This window comes from Aphis gossypii, chromosome 1 (genome assembly GCF_020184175.1).
Source record: "Aphis gossypii isolate Hap1 chromosome 1, ASM2018417v2, whole genome shotgun sequence".
Taxonomy (NCBI): Eukaryota; Metazoa; Arthropoda; class Insecta; order Hemiptera; family Aphididae; genus Aphis; species Aphis gossypii.
Window position 1 is genome coordinate 38,680,949 of NC_065530.1, and position 14,784 is coordinate 38,695,732.

Genomic DNA, 14,784 nt, shown 5'->3' on the forward strand with positions numbered 1-14,784 from the left:
AGATTGTAGGTCATTGTAGAATACATAGTATGACAATATTATGTTCACTAATGTTTATGTAAGGAGTTTTGACACACGATTTCTACAGCTCAATTAATGTGATTTTATTAATTACACATTCAAACTACCTCCTTACAAAAATTGCTCCACCAGGTGGACACTAAGAGTTTTATGATTTTGGCTGCCTAACTAACTGCTATACTCAAATATTGTTCAATGCATTCTGTCTTACGTGTTTACTCTTTTTCCTCATATAGTATATACACTCAATGTTTTCAGTTATAGGTATTCTTACTAGTTATGGACAAAAACATTGATTAAGAGTTAAGACTTAAGATCAGATACCGTGATACTAACTACAACCATTATATTATTGTGTTAATTATTCAACTAATATTTTTATTATTATCACTTATGTGTATAAAATATATAAATTATACCTTAATTTATTTGCATGATACTTCAATAACTGCAGTGTATACTAAAAGTGTCATTGTATTAAATTTAAATTTCCATAAACGCGTACCTAGGTATTATTAATTATAATAAAAAGTATATTTATGGAGATACTGAATTTTGTAGTATATAATTCTTCCTTTTTATCGTGTTTTATAGTGTAGACTACGAGGACATTAAATGGCCCTTATTAGGGCTACAAATTATTGAACTTTATTTTGTTACAATAGCGAACTGCTTATACAGTGTGTACTTCCGTAGTTAAAGTAACTTCTCAACGTATATACTGTATAAATATCCAGTAATCATACTTAAAACGGATTTGCAGTATCTATATATACTATCAATGAATAGTCGCGATTCGCGGTATTAATTAGATACCTATACGTTTTGTACATTAGATAAGATTAGTACACCAGTCTACTAGTAAATGTCTATATTATTTTAATATTTCAACATTCACCAATTTCGGACATAATATAGTATACGTATAATAAATTGAATGTATGTGTAACCATTATAGTGGACATTTCTTAATTCTCTGTCTGTCCTATATAATGGATGTTTCGTTTCAGATTATGTTGTTTGAGTTTAGGGTGTCCATCAATGTGGCTTTAATTTGTTACATTTTTATTTATTCAACTGAATAGGGAAATAACAAAACATTAATTTGGAGTTGCTGTACTCGGGCATTTTATTACGTTTTTGGTCAATTTACCAAGCAATAAGAACTGTCGGGGTTGATAATTAAATTTTCTTCTCAGTTGAGAATAGCATTGAATATTAATTTATATCCACAGACAGTTAAAAAAAAAACGACTCGTTCCTATTTTCGTTTTACGCGTAGTGTGTACTTTAATTATGGAAACTAATTTACAAGGATTTTCAGACATTAAAATTGGTGTGTGATGATAAACATATTTATACTTTTATAGTTTTAAAAAAATATTGGTGGCCCTAAAAAGGGCCTTTTTAAAGGGTAATAGTAGTGGTTTAATAACCGGTAGCAGTAAACAACATTATTTGGAGCTGGTGTATTTGGTCACTGCCTTAGTTCCTTCACTGACGGCGTGCTTGGCCAATTCACCGGGCAACAAGAGACGAACAGCAGTTTGGATTTCCCGACTGGTGATGGTCGAGCGCTTGTTGTAGTGGGCAAGGCGACTGGATTCGGCGGCGATGCGTTCGAACAGATCGTTGACGAAACTGTTCATGATGCTCATTGCCTTTGAGGAGACACCGGTGTCGGGATGTACTTGTTTCAACACTTTGTAGATGTAGATGGCGTACGATTCTTTCCTCTTGGGCTTGCGCTTCTTGTCGGATTTGGCGATGTTCTTTTGAGCCTTGCCGGACGACTTCTTCATCGCTTTTCCTGCGGATTTACCTCCTGGAGCCATTTTGATTGGTTTTTGGTTTAGGGTGTTTGTTAACTGTACGACGATAGATACACGAATGATACCGGTGGAGTGAAAACGACGGTATATATTGCTAAAACTAGGTGATACGTCGTTCGTTCATTGGCCATAATGTAACAAGTATGACGGAACAAACAGTACTCAACATCGTTTACAAATGTGATATAAATAGTACTTTCTTCACAATCTAATATCATAATAATGATGATCAAAAACGACATGGTTTTGTAGTAGTTGCAATGCATTCGGTGTCATTTTATAGCGTCATACTGTTTAAAATTGTCCAATTGAAATAATATTTTCCAGTTCTCGACTATATAATGCGCTGTCGTGGCAGTTTCATCACACACAGTTTACGTACGCATTACTGATCAGTCGTATATCGAAGCTACTATCATGAGCGGAAGAGGCAAAGCAGGCAAATCCAAGGGAGGTAAATCCAAGACCAGGTCGTCCCGTGCCGGGCTCCAGTTCCCAGTCGGTCGTATCCACCGTCTGTTGAGAAAAGGAAACTACGCCGAACGTGTCGGAGCCGGAGCACCAGTGTACTTGGCCGCCGTCATGGAATATTTGGCAGCTGAAGTTTTGGAGTTGGCTGGTAACGCTGCACGTGACAACAAGAAGTCGCGTATCATCCCCAGACATTTGCAATTGGCCATCAGGAACGACGAGGAATTGAACAAATTGTTGTCCGGTGTTACCATCGCCCAAGGTGGTGTATTGCCAAACATCCAAGCTGTTCTTTTGCCCAAAAAGACTGAGAAGAAAGTCTAAATCCACGCGTCGTATAATACTATACATAATAACTTTATAAAACGGCCCTTTTCAGGGCCACCAATTTAATTTCAAATTTATTTTTTCCTAAAATTGTGGCTTGAGTTAATACCTAAATGACACACAATTAATGTAGTTTAATAGTACATTATATTTTGAACCTAGCATCATTATGTGTTTAACGGTTTCCTAGTTTTTATCTGCCACCCCCTAATTATAATTGGGTTAAATACTTAAATGTTATTGTGTTAACTTTACTGTTGTGTAGAAAAATCACCTGATATCTTGAATAAACTGTTACCTACAACTAACCTAACCTACGAGTATATAATTTTAAAAGATAATATTGGCCAATGGGTAATTCAACACGGCACACTATATTATTGAACACAAAAATTACACTTATACCTACTAACAAGAACAACATGATTACATATTTATTTTGTAAAATTTAATATCCGCCCTCTTGCACGAATTAAATAAATGATTGGTGTTTGCGCCACCGTAATAGTAGGCCTAAATTCACTGTCACATCACCACCGAGGCACCGACACACACACACACACACACACACACACACACACACACACACACACACACACACACATACACACACACACACACATAACATGTTGAATTATTTTTTTTTTTGTTTATCTTTGTTTAATTGTAATGTGAATTATTTAATATAATATTATGCAACGATACCTTATCGTCTGCCGCCAGACCCTCGGCCGTCGTCCATCGTATTATTATAATTAGTTATCGTTTCGCTCTCCAGCGTTTATGCAGTAACGCGGTTTTTTTGCCGTGCGATAATCGCCGAGTTAAATTTTATAAGTTGTATTTAGTGGGCACGAATTGCCACTTTTTATATTTTATTCTCCGTGGACGCGAATCGCCAACGTTTTATTTTATTACACCTTTATTGTATTGTGTGCGCCAATCGCCAATTTTTATATTATTATTTATTACAGTGTATAATCGCTATGTATAATGTGAGCGCTATCTAATTTGTTATTATTGTATTTCGTCGGCGCTTATCGTCACGAAAGTTACTTATGACTATTATATTGTGAGCGTAAGTCAGTCGCCGTATTTATTTTATTCAATTTTGCGTGTATTATTTAAATTATTTCGTGTATGTGTGTGTGCAATTATTTATATAGGCTAGTTTAGGTAGCAGCTGGCCAGCCGAGCACCGACAAAATTGTGAGCTATTTTATATTATTGTTTTTATTATTAGTTGTGCCAAACCGGCAATTTAATTTATTATATATTTTTACCTGTAATGTATTTTCACGCTTGGAATAGAATATTATCGTATATAGATGGGTATAGTCCCGTATAATATTTTTCTTCGATCACAAGGTAATGACTCGATTTTAAATATCGTACTGCTGAGAGAATTAATCATGAAAATGATAATAAAAGAATCAGGAAGGCTATAATTAGTGGTAGTAGTTGGTGGCCCTGAAAAGGGCCTTTTTAGGTTATATATAATATATTTATAGTGATTAACCTCCAAAACCGTACAGAGTTCGGCCTTGTCGTTTAAGAGCGTAGACAACGTCCATAGCAGTAACGGTCTTTCTTTTGGCGTGTTCGGTGTACGTAACTGCGTCACGGATCACGTTTTCCAGAAATACTTTCAACACTCCACGGGTCTCTTCGTAGATCAAACCGGAGATACGCTTCACACCTCCACGACGAGCTAACCGACGGATGGCGGGCTTGGTGATTCCCTGGATGTTATCACGCAACACTTTACGATGACGTTTGGCACCTCCTTTTCCAAGACCTTTTCCTCCTTTTCCGCGACCAGTCATGGTAATTAATTTGTTGAATACGTGTTAGTGGTTACTACGAGTATACAGATGAGAATTATTGAGATATATGGTAACTCATGGTCCGACAACGCAGTATTTATGCTATCGATCTCACAGATCCTGCACCGAGGGGTGTGAGATGCCACACCCCTCGGCCAATCAGACGTTAGCCACCCTTCAAATATCGTATAAATAAAGGATGTTTGACTCGCCGAGGATCATTGTGTGTACATTTCTTCCAAAGATAAGTCGTGGTTAAAAATCATCCCTGTTGCGGCATACAAATACAATGGCTCGTACTAAGCAAACCGCCCGAAAATCGACCGGAGGAAAGGCTCCCAGGAAACAGTTGGCAACCAAAGCAGCACGTAAAAGCGCTCCCGCCACTGGTGGAGTGAAGAAACCCCATCGTTATCGTCCTGGAACAGTCGCTCTCCGTGAGATCCGTCGTTACCAAAAGAGCACGGAACTGTTGATCCGCAAATTGCCGTTTCAACGTCTGGTCCGTGAAATCGCTCAAGACTTCAAAACCGACTTGCGTTTCCAGAGTTCCGCCGTCATGGCCTTACAGGAAGCTAGTGAAGCTTATTTGGTCGGTTTATTCGAAGACACCAACTTGTGCGCCATCCATGCTAAACGTGTTACGATCATGCCAAAAGACATCCAGTTGGCTCGTCGTATCCGCGGAGAACGTGCATAATTGTGTATTTGTGTATATTCATTTCTTTAAAACGGCCCTTTTTAGGGCCATCACACACCTCAGTCTTATTAAGAGAAAATATTTTTTGTTTTTATTGTACTTAAATGTGGGTACACAGTTTTTTTAAATTTCCTCGCATTTAATATAAAAAAAGATGACCATATTTTTCAATGTATAGAACGCGAGATTTTTGAAAACCTACAAAAGGTGCTTAGGACGGAAGAGGTTGGGAACACTGTATTGTGTAGTGACCTACTGTACGTCCGAGGTCCACTCGATACCTATAATTGTACTACCGAGCGACGAGCGTTATCCATTTTATTTTAATGTTACCTACGTATTTTAATAGGAATAACATATTACTAAATATAATATCCTCCACTATGTGACTCGTGCAATGTACTTTTAACGGTCAATCACATCATTACAGAATGTCAAAAATATAACCAATATCGAAATCAATACCACATCTCCGAACAAATTTGTCAAGCACTTGGACCAAACCCACAGGACGAAAAAACCTAATTTTATTCTTAAAAAAAAAACAGAATTGTACAATTTAATTTAATGTAATCATGTAAATACTAATACTAACAATCTAACCAAAAAAATCTGTACCAATGGCCTAGTTGTCGATGTATATTTAGATCAATAAAATATATATTATTTTTATTTATCAACGAAGAACAACATGGTTGCTAAACCATCGACAGGTGCACCGCGAGATTAAACACAATCACATTTAATATTCACTGGCGAACGGATCGAACAGCATTTCCGATTTTTCTTATAAATACCGAGTCCATTACCGTCACCAATCATTCATTATTAATATCATCAACTATTTAGTAATATACGTGAACAATTAAAATGGCACCTGGTAAGGCGATGAAAAAGTCACCGGGTAAAGCACAAAAGAAAGTGGTCAAGTCTGGTGGTGTCAAAAAACGCAAAACCAAGAGGAAGCAAACGTTCGGTATCTACATATATAAAGTGCTGAAACAAGTGCACCCTGACTACGGCATCTCGTCAAAGGCCATGAGCATCATGAACAGCTTCGTCAACGACCTTTTCGAACGCATCGCAGGCGAAGCCAGCCGTCTGGCCCAATACAACAAGCGTTTAACGATCACCAGTCGGGAGATCCAGACGGCTGTCCGCCTTTTGTTGCCTGGTGAATTGTCCAAGCACGCTGTCAGTGAAGGGACCAAGGCTGTCACAAAGTACACCAGCTCCAAATAATAAATGTATTAATGTAAAATATTGTAATAGGTAACTTTTAATTTTCTCACCAACAAAGTGATCAAAACGGCTCTTCTCAGAGCCAAAATATTAATACTCGATAGACGCGCACGTTACGATGCAGTTAGTAACATTCCTCAGATCTCACCACAATATTAATTTGTGTAAACAAATAGGTACGTAGGGTATAAACTATTGACTAATAATATTTACTAATACTTAGTTTTCAAATGTGGAATTTAGCGAAACCGACCGTAAATACTATGTATAGGATCACGCTTTAAAATTAAAATATTATAAAAATTAATTTTAGAGTATAAAATTATAAAAATTTAGGTAAACGTTATGCTGTACAGTGTTAAATTTGAATTCAATGAATAATAACAATAATTTTCTGAACAGAGACGGTCTGTCAGGCTATATTACCAAATACCAAGTAAAAATAGTATTGTATAAATTATACTATATTACCTACAAGGCTGGGAAAGTTAACGATTTTTTTTTAACTCGTTGAGTTAAGTGATTTTAAAATAAATAAAGCTAAGTTAAGTTAAACGTTAACTTAGAAAAAAAAAATAGTAATTTAACTTAGTTTAAAGTTAAAATTTTGTAATTTTCAAAATAAAAAAATCCAGACACATAATAATGTTTATTAGATAGTTTTTCTTTACGCTCAAGAAAATTAGTGGAGAAATTTAAAATGATACATCAAAGTATTAACTAACTATCAAAAAACCTTCTTTTCTAAAAACCTCATTCAAAAATGTTCATTATTCTTTGGACGAAAATGAACTTATTTTAGATATTTTTGAATAAAATTAACTTGAAGTTAACACGTTAATCTTAAGAAAAGTAACTCATTAAGTTAAAAGTTAATTTGAAATAAAAGTAACGTGTTAATTAACTTAACGTTTCAACTTTTAATTCGTTAATGTCCAGCCTTGTCCATATAATATTAGTATCATAATATTTATATTTAAAAAACATTCAATAATGTTACTATAAGTCATAAGGTGCTGTTATCGTATTTTCGGTTTGAGTATTTAATATCGTTAAAAACTGAGAATTCAAATGTACATTATAATTAATATATAATAAATAATAATACACAATAATATTATGTTTTTTTACTTTGGCGATGACGCGACGCAACAACATTGTGTCCACCGCAATGAGTTTTTATTGTTTTTTAACAAAAACTAGTTATATTAATTGAATATTGTATGTGTTATCTGGAACTGCGATTAAATTATGTACCGTTTCATTATCATTACGTCATAATTGTTTTACATAAATCTTGACAACATTAAATATTAATATTTCCAAAATATGAACTCCAGGTAGGTTAGGTGTACAAATAAAAAAAAAGATTGAATTGTTTGATTTGAATTTTACATCGATATTAGTTTATATATAACTAGATTGACTTAATAACAGATTATAATTTATATTCAATTTAAATTGGTTTTGATTTTCATATCATGGTTCTTAATCTGATACAACTTATACATTCAAATACCATTATGATATATTTGCATATGTTAGTGGCAGCAATAGATATTAATGATAACACTAAATTATTATAATAAATTACAATAACTTATTATTGTACATTTGATGAGATGATAAATTTTTTAAATAAAAAAACAGATAATGGAATTGGGGGCCCTGAAAAGGGCCATTTTAAATGGATGTTTTGTTTATATATTATGAGATTTAAGCACGTTCTCCGCGGATACGACGTGCCAATTGGGATGTCTTTTGGCATAATCGTGACACGCTTGGCGTGGATGGCGCACAAGTTGGTGTCTTCGAAGAGACCGACCAAGTACGCTTCGCTCGCCTCTTGCAATGCCATGACGGCAGAGCTCTGGAAACGCAAGTCGGTCTTGAAGTCCTGGGCGATCTCACGCACAAGGCGTTGGAAAGGCAATTTACGGATCAACAGTTCCGTGCTCTTTTGGTAACGACGGATTTCACGGAGAGCGACTGTTCCCGGACGGTAACGATGTGGCTTCTTCACTCCTCCGGTGGCTGGTGCGCTCTTACGTGCGGCTTTGGTGGCCAACTGTTTCCTTGGGGCCTTGCCTCCGGTGGATTTGCGGGCTGTTTGCTTGGTACGTGCCATATTTGAATGATGATAGTAGCTGTTGCTCGGTCAAACTGTAAAACACTGATGTTTCGATGCAACGAATACCACCAATATTTATACACAAAACGGATTCGTATCTGTGGTTCTCATTGGCCGGCGCGTGAACGATAACCGATGGGTGGGAGAAATGGAATGGTGCACTTCGATTGGCCGTGCGCACGCCGTAAAACGCATAAATAAAACGGCGTTTGTGATCCGGGCATCAGTCACCGTTCAGCATTCATAGCCGCAAGTCTTGCAAGTTGCAACGCTAAATCTAGAAACTACATAAAATCAACATGACCGGACGCGGTAAAGGAGGAAAAGGTCTTGGAAAAGGAGGCGCCAAACGTCATCGTAAGGTTTTGCGTGATAACATCCAGGGAATCACCAAGCCCGCCATCCGTCGGTTAGCTCGTCGTGGAGGAGTGAAACGTATCTCCGGTTTGATCTACGAAGAAACCCGTGGAGTTTTAAAAGTATTCCTTGAGAACGTGATCCGTGATGCCGTTACCTACACCGAACACGCCAAGAGGAAGACCGTCACCGCCATGGATGTCGTCTACGCTCTGAAACGCCAAGGTCGTACCTTGTACGGTTTCGGAGGTTAATTTCCCAACTATGAAGATCTCAACGTTTTTAAAAAGGCCCTTTTCAGGGCCACCATATATATATACATATATTATAATAATATGGAGGAGATGCTGTCTATGTGTGGAACGGTCAAACATATGACTATACACTATCAATCGACATTTGTCTATTCAAAGCCCGTTTACCGTCGCAACAATATAATAATATAGGTATAATATGAGTTGAAATTCATTCAGTAATCAGTTATTTTACGTCATACTTGATGATAATCAAATGACAAACGAATTGATATCGAATCATGGGTGTTGTTTTATTTTAGATTTAGAAATAAATTAGTTAATACTTATTATATTAACATTTTAATGCCGGCTGCTCTGAAAATCTACACTAGTCGTGAATCAGTGAACGAAATAACGAATCATATTCATCCACTATTGATATAAGATATTTGATATTCGTAGTCGGTCAAGATTCAAATGAAATTAAGAACAAAATTAATTTTGTGGACGATTCGTTCTAACTATCCGAATCTGAATCGTTCGCGAACGACCTATCCCTGGGAAGTGAAGTCTTATGAGGATGGTTTAAGTTTTGCTTAGGGTATAACAAGTAAGTGTATATAATATTATACGAGGCGCATAAATCCACAACAGCTTAACCCACAAAAGTGCTTTTATACAGTACGGGCAATTAAAGATTGACTAATTTTCAAATTTTTTTTTTCTTATAAAATCCACTCATAGAAAATAATAAACTCACTATAATGTATATAAATCCTTGTCTTTAAAACGAGTTATAAAGCATAGGGTTAGGCCATTCAATATTTATTATACCTATACAATATCAAGTGGGTTAGGCCGGCTCATTGAAAATGTGTTACTCACTTAAATCTGATTATTTTAATAAAATATTAACTTGATTGTACTGGTTTCAATTTGTATTATACAATTAAAATATAATTGATAGTTGAAATATGTTTTTATGATTATAATATTTTTATCATATGATAAAATTAGTTTTCTGAACTTAGTGCAAAAAACAAATACAATTTTAATAATTTCATCATAACAATATTACACATGCCACATTTGAATTTATTTCTATACTCATTTTCTTTAATCTGTTTCTCTTAAACATATTATATAAATATTATTAAAAGAAAATTATAAGATTTTATTTTTCATCAAATAACTAAAATCAACAAGAAACTCAATAAAAAAAAAAAATATATAGTAAAATTATCTATTTACAATATTTTGTTAAGAAAAACAACTCAGATCTTTCAGATTAATAATAATTATTGATATCACATTATCAGTCTTCTAAAATTAATTAGAAATAAAAACAAACCAATAACACTGGGTGAAAAACTTAAATAATATAAATGATAGAGAACTTTTATAAACATTTATAAATTATAAATGTAAATTTTATAATATAATTTAAAATCATATACATTTTAATAATAATTATAATTATAACATATTATTTTTAAAAACCAAATTTTTATGGTTGCAAGTTACTTATTCGATTTAGGTCCATCTCGCTGAAACCCATTTTACCGACAAAAAACCAGTTTTACACGGATAAAAAAAATCCCAATTGGCCGAATTTTATTTTACCAAATCTCGTTTTACCGAAAAATATAAAAATGTCCAATCAAGAAAAATACAAGCTTTTTATGATTCTGCCAAATATCAAGTGTCCAAAATTATTAGAAGTGTATTATTTTTACATAAAGACATTTGGCATTTTACGATCTGATCATATTTTTGAATGCTCAAACATTATAAGTCCAAAAAAAATGTGACATGCAATTATTTGCGTAATATTATTCATTGTTTATAATACCTAATTTGACTTTTGATGTTTAAAAATTGTAATAATTTGATTAATAAATATGTTCATAAAATACTTTTATGTCCGTAGCAAGATATAATTACAATTGCCATTTGTAATAAGTCCATTCTAATTCCACCAAAAAATTACTTACTAGTTTTAGTTGAGTTAAGTTAGTAAATTAATATTAAGCAGTAAATTAAACACCTGCATATTATCAAGTTTACACCAAGTTAAAACTTAAATTTAAAAATACTAGGTATTAGAAAAATAGTAAAACTTTGAATGGCTCTCCTGAACATTTTGATATTTGTGACATATTATGTTTGGCCTTTTAGCCATCGATATATTTCAATATCAAATATTATAGTATAGTATTATATATTATATATACCTATATAGATAATAGATTAGGTATATAAATTCCGTTATCTTATCGATGATAAAGTTACGATACTACGAAAATAATAAAATCTTAAATCTTACATAGGATTTTACGCACAGTCACAGTATTTAGTCTGTAGTTACCTTTGCAGTACCTATATATTACACAAATTTAATCGAAGTCTAATAATTTTTCTTTTTAACAAATACAATTTTAAAACTGAATATGTCTTAGTATAAAATCAATTCGAACCGTGGAGACAAAAATTTGTTAGTAGTGGATAGTTATATACATAGGATTGATAAATGTAAAGGAAATAATGAATACTATAATAAATGTATTGACAACTGTGGAGGACGAGCAATAATAAGGTCACAAACGACTGCAATAATATCAAAAAATCATAATCATCCAACGCATGGAGTCGAATTGGCGCAACGTGGATTTCGAGAGATTCTAAAGGTAAAAATATGAAAACTATAAATGTAAAAAAAAAAAAATTCCATTCTTTTTTTTCTATTTCATATCTTTTTTGATTTTCAATATTGTTTTCTAAGCAACATTAAAAATATATTTAAAATTTTTTTTTAACTTTTTACCGGTGTACATCATTTAGGGCCATATCGGCGTTGTTATCGGCGACGCGCGCCGGTGGCGACGACGACTGCATGTCCGTACATAGAAGTAATATAGGTACGATTGTGCAAATTTTAAAAATTCAAAAATATTTAAAAAAAAAAAATACTTAAAAATTGTATTTGTTTTTTGCACTAAGTTCAGAAAACTAATTTTATCATATGATAAAAATATTATAATCATAAAAACATATTTCAACTATCAATTATATTTTAATTGTATAATACAAATTGAAACCAGTACAATCAAGTTAATATTTTATTAAAATAATCAGATTTAAGTGAGTAACACATTTTCAATGAGCCGGCCTAACCCACTTGATATTGTATAGGTATAATAAATATTGAATGGCCTAACCCTATGCTTTATAACTCGTTTTAAAGACAAGGATTTATATACATTATAGTGAGTTTATTATTTTTCTATGAGTGGATTTTATAAGAAAAAAAAAATTTGAAAATTAGTCAAATCTTTAATTGCCCGTACTGTATAAAAGCACTTTTGTGGGTTAAGCTGTTGTGGATTTATGCGCCTCGTATAATATTATATACACTTACTTGTTATACCCTAAGCAAAACTTAAACCATCCTCATAAGACTTCACTTCCCAGGGATAGGTCGTTCGCGAACGATTCAGATTCGGATAGTTAGAACGAATCGTCCACAAAATTAATTTTGTTCTTAATTTCATTTGAATCTTGACCGACTACGAATATCAAATATCTTATATCAATAGTGGATGAATATGATTCGTTATTTCGTTCACTGATTCACGACTAGTGTAGATTTTCAGAGCAGCCGGCATTAAAATGTTAATATAATAAGTATTACTAAATTTATTTCTAAATCTAAAATAAAACAACACCCATGATTCGATATCAATTCGTTTGTCATTTGATATCATCAAGTATGACGTAAAATAACTGATTACTGAATGAATTTCAACTCATATTATACCTATATTTATATTGTTGCGACGGTAAACGGGCTTTGAATAGACAAATGTCGATTGATAGTGTATAGTCATATGTTTGACCGTTCCACACATAGACAGCATCTCCTCCATATTATTATAATATATGTATATATATATGGTGGCCCTGAAAAGGGCCTTTTTAAAAACGTTGAGATCTTCATAGTTGGGAAATTAACCTCCGAAACCGTACAAGGTACGACCTTGGCGTTTCAGAGCGTAGACGACATCCATGGCGGTGACGGTCTTCCTCTTGGCGTGTTCGGTGTAGGTAACGGCATCACGGATCACGTTCTCAAGGAATACTTTTAAAACTCCACGGGTTTCTTCGTAGATCAAACCGGAGATACGTTTCACTCCTCCACGACGAGCTAACCGACGGATGGCGGGCTTGGTGATTCCCTGGATGTTATCACGCAAAACCTTACGATGACGTTTGGCGCCTCCTTTTCCAAGACCTTTTCCTCCTTTACCGCGTCCGGTCATGTTGATTTATGTAGTAGTTTCTAGATTTAGCGTTGCAACTTGCAAGACTTGCGGCTATGAATGCTGAACGGTGACTGATGCCCGGATCACAAACGCCGTTTATTTATGCGTTTTACGGCGTGCGCACGGCCAATCGAAGTGCACCATTCCATTTCTCCCACCCATCGGTTATCGTTCACGCGCCGGCCAATGAGAACCACAGATACGAATCCGTTTTGTGTATAAATATTGGTGGTATTCGTTGCATCGAAACATCAGTGTTTTACAGTTTGACCGAGCAACAGCTACTATCATCATTCAAATATGGCACGTACCAAGCAAACAGCCCGCAAATCCACCGGAGGCAAGGCCCCAAGGAAACAGTTGGCCACCAAAGCCGCACGTAAGAGCGCACCAGCCACCGGAGGAGTGAAGAAGCCACATCGTTACCGTCCGGGAACAGTCGCTCTCCGTGAAATCCGTCGTTACCAAAAGAGCACGGAACTGTTGATCCGTAAATTGCCTTTCCAACGCCTTGTGCGTGAGATCGCCCAGGACTTCAAGACCGACTTGCGTTTCCAGAGCTCTGCCGTCATGGCATTGCAAGAGGCGAGCGAAGCGTACTTGGTCGGTCTCTTCGAAGACACCAACTTGTGCGCCATCCACGCCAAGCGTGTCACGATTATGCCAAAAGACATCCAATTGGCACGTCGTATCCGCGGAGAACGTGCTTAAATCTCATAATATATAAACAAAACATCCATTTAAAATGGCCCTTTTCAGGGCCCCCAATTCCATTATCTGTTTTTCTATTTAAAAAATTTATCATCTCATCAAATGTACAATAATAAGTTATTGTAATTTATTATAATAATTTAGTGTTATCATTAATATCTATTGCCTGCCACTAACATATGCAAATATATCATAATGGTATTTGAATGTATAAGTTGTATCAGATTAAGAACCATGATATGAAAATCAAAAACCAATTTAAATTGAATATAAATTATAATCTGTTATTAAGTCAATCTAGTTATATATAAACTAATATCGATGTAAAATTCAAATCAAACAATTCAATCTTTTTTTTTATTTGTACACCTAACCTACCTGGAGTTCATATTTTGGAAATTTAATATTTAATGTTGTCAAGATTTTATGTAAAACAATTATGACGTAATGATAATGAAACGGTACATAATTTAATCGCAGTTCCAGATAACACATACAATATTCAATTAAATAATAACTAGTTTGTTAAAAAACAATAAAAACTCATTGCGGTGGACACAATGTTGTTGCGTCGCGTCATCGCCAAAGTAAAAATACATAATATTATT

At 34.4% G+C, this 14,784-nt stretch overlaps 5 protein-coding genes and 1 pseudogene across 5 annotated transcripts; 3 read left to right on the forward strand and 3 right to left on the reverse strand.

The window, feature by feature from the left end:
- Window positions 1–1,279: 1,279 nt before the first annotated feature.
- LOC126549180 (histone H2B-like) lies at window positions 1,280–1,929 on the reverse strand. Its single transcript, XM_050197742.1, has one exon. The coding sequence runs from the start codon at window positions 1,854–1,856 to the stop codon at window positions 1,476–1,478; it is 381 nt and encodes a 126-aa protein (XP_050053699.1). The 5' UTR covers window positions 1,857–1,929; the 3' UTR covers window positions 1,280–1,475.
- A 301-nt stretch (window positions 1,930–2,230) lies between these two features.
- Window positions 2,231–2,702, forward strand: LOC126549186 (histone H2A). Its single transcript, XM_050197747.1, has one exon. It carries the CDS (start codon window positions 2,271–2,273, stop codon window positions 2,646–2,648), a length of 378 nt encoding a protein of 125 aa, XP_050053704.1. The 5' UTR covers window positions 2,231–2,270; the 3' UTR covers window positions 2,649–2,702.
- A 1,005-nt stretch (window positions 2,703–3,707) lies between these two features.
- Window positions 3,708–4,612, reverse strand: LOC126549194 (histone H4). The gene has a single exon (XM_050197753.1). The coding sequence runs from the start codon at window positions 4,475–4,477 to the stop codon at window positions 4,166–4,168; it is 312 nt and encodes a 103-aa protein (XP_050053710.1). The 5' UTR covers window positions 4,478–4,612; the 3' UTR covers window positions 3,708–4,165.
- Window positions 4,613–5,983: 1,371 nt separating this feature from the next.
- LOC126549189 (late histone H2B.L4-like) lies at window positions 5,984–6,504 on the forward strand. Its single transcript, XM_050197749.1, has one exon. It carries the CDS (start codon window positions 6,048–6,050, stop codon window positions 6,417–6,419), a length of 372 nt encoding a protein of 123 aa, XP_050053706.1. The 5' UTR covers window positions 5,984–6,047; the 3' UTR covers window positions 6,420–6,504.
- Window positions 6,505–8,135: 1,631 nt separating this feature from the next.
- On the reverse strand, window positions 8,136–13,488 carry LOC126549197 (histone H3-like; annotated as a pseudogene).
- LOC126549193 (histone H4) lies at window positions 8,758–9,208 on the forward strand. Its single transcript, XM_050197752.1, has one exon. The coding sequence runs from the start codon at window positions 8,850–8,852 to the stop codon at window positions 9,159–9,161; it is 312 nt and encodes a 103-aa protein (XP_050053709.1). The 5' UTR covers window positions 8,758–8,849; the 3' UTR covers window positions 9,162–9,208.
- Window positions 13,489–14,784: the final 1,296 nt, after the last annotated feature.

Excerpts from the sequence above, each read along its gene's own strand:
- LOC126549180 (XM_050197742.1), bottom strand. The coding sequence starts at position 1,856 with ATGGCTCCAGGAGGTAAATCCGCAGGAAAAGCGATGAAGAAGTCGTCC.
- LOC126549186 (XM_050197747.1), top strand. The coding sequence starts at position 2,271 with ATGAGCGGAAGAGGCAAAGCAGGCAAATCCAAGGGAGGTAAATCCAAG.
- LOC126549194 (XM_050197753.1), bottom strand. The coding sequence starts at position 4,477 with ATGACTGGTCGCGGAAAAGGAGGAAAAGGTCTTGGAAAAGGAGGTGCC.
- LOC126549189 (XM_050197749.1), top strand. The coding sequence starts at position 6,048 with ATGGCACCTGGTAAGGCGATGAAAAAGTCACCGGGTAAAGCACAAAAG.
- LOC126549193 (XM_050197752.1), top strand. The coding sequence starts at position 8,850 with ATGACCGGACGCGGTAAAGGAGGAAAAGGTCTTGGAAAAGGAGGCGCC.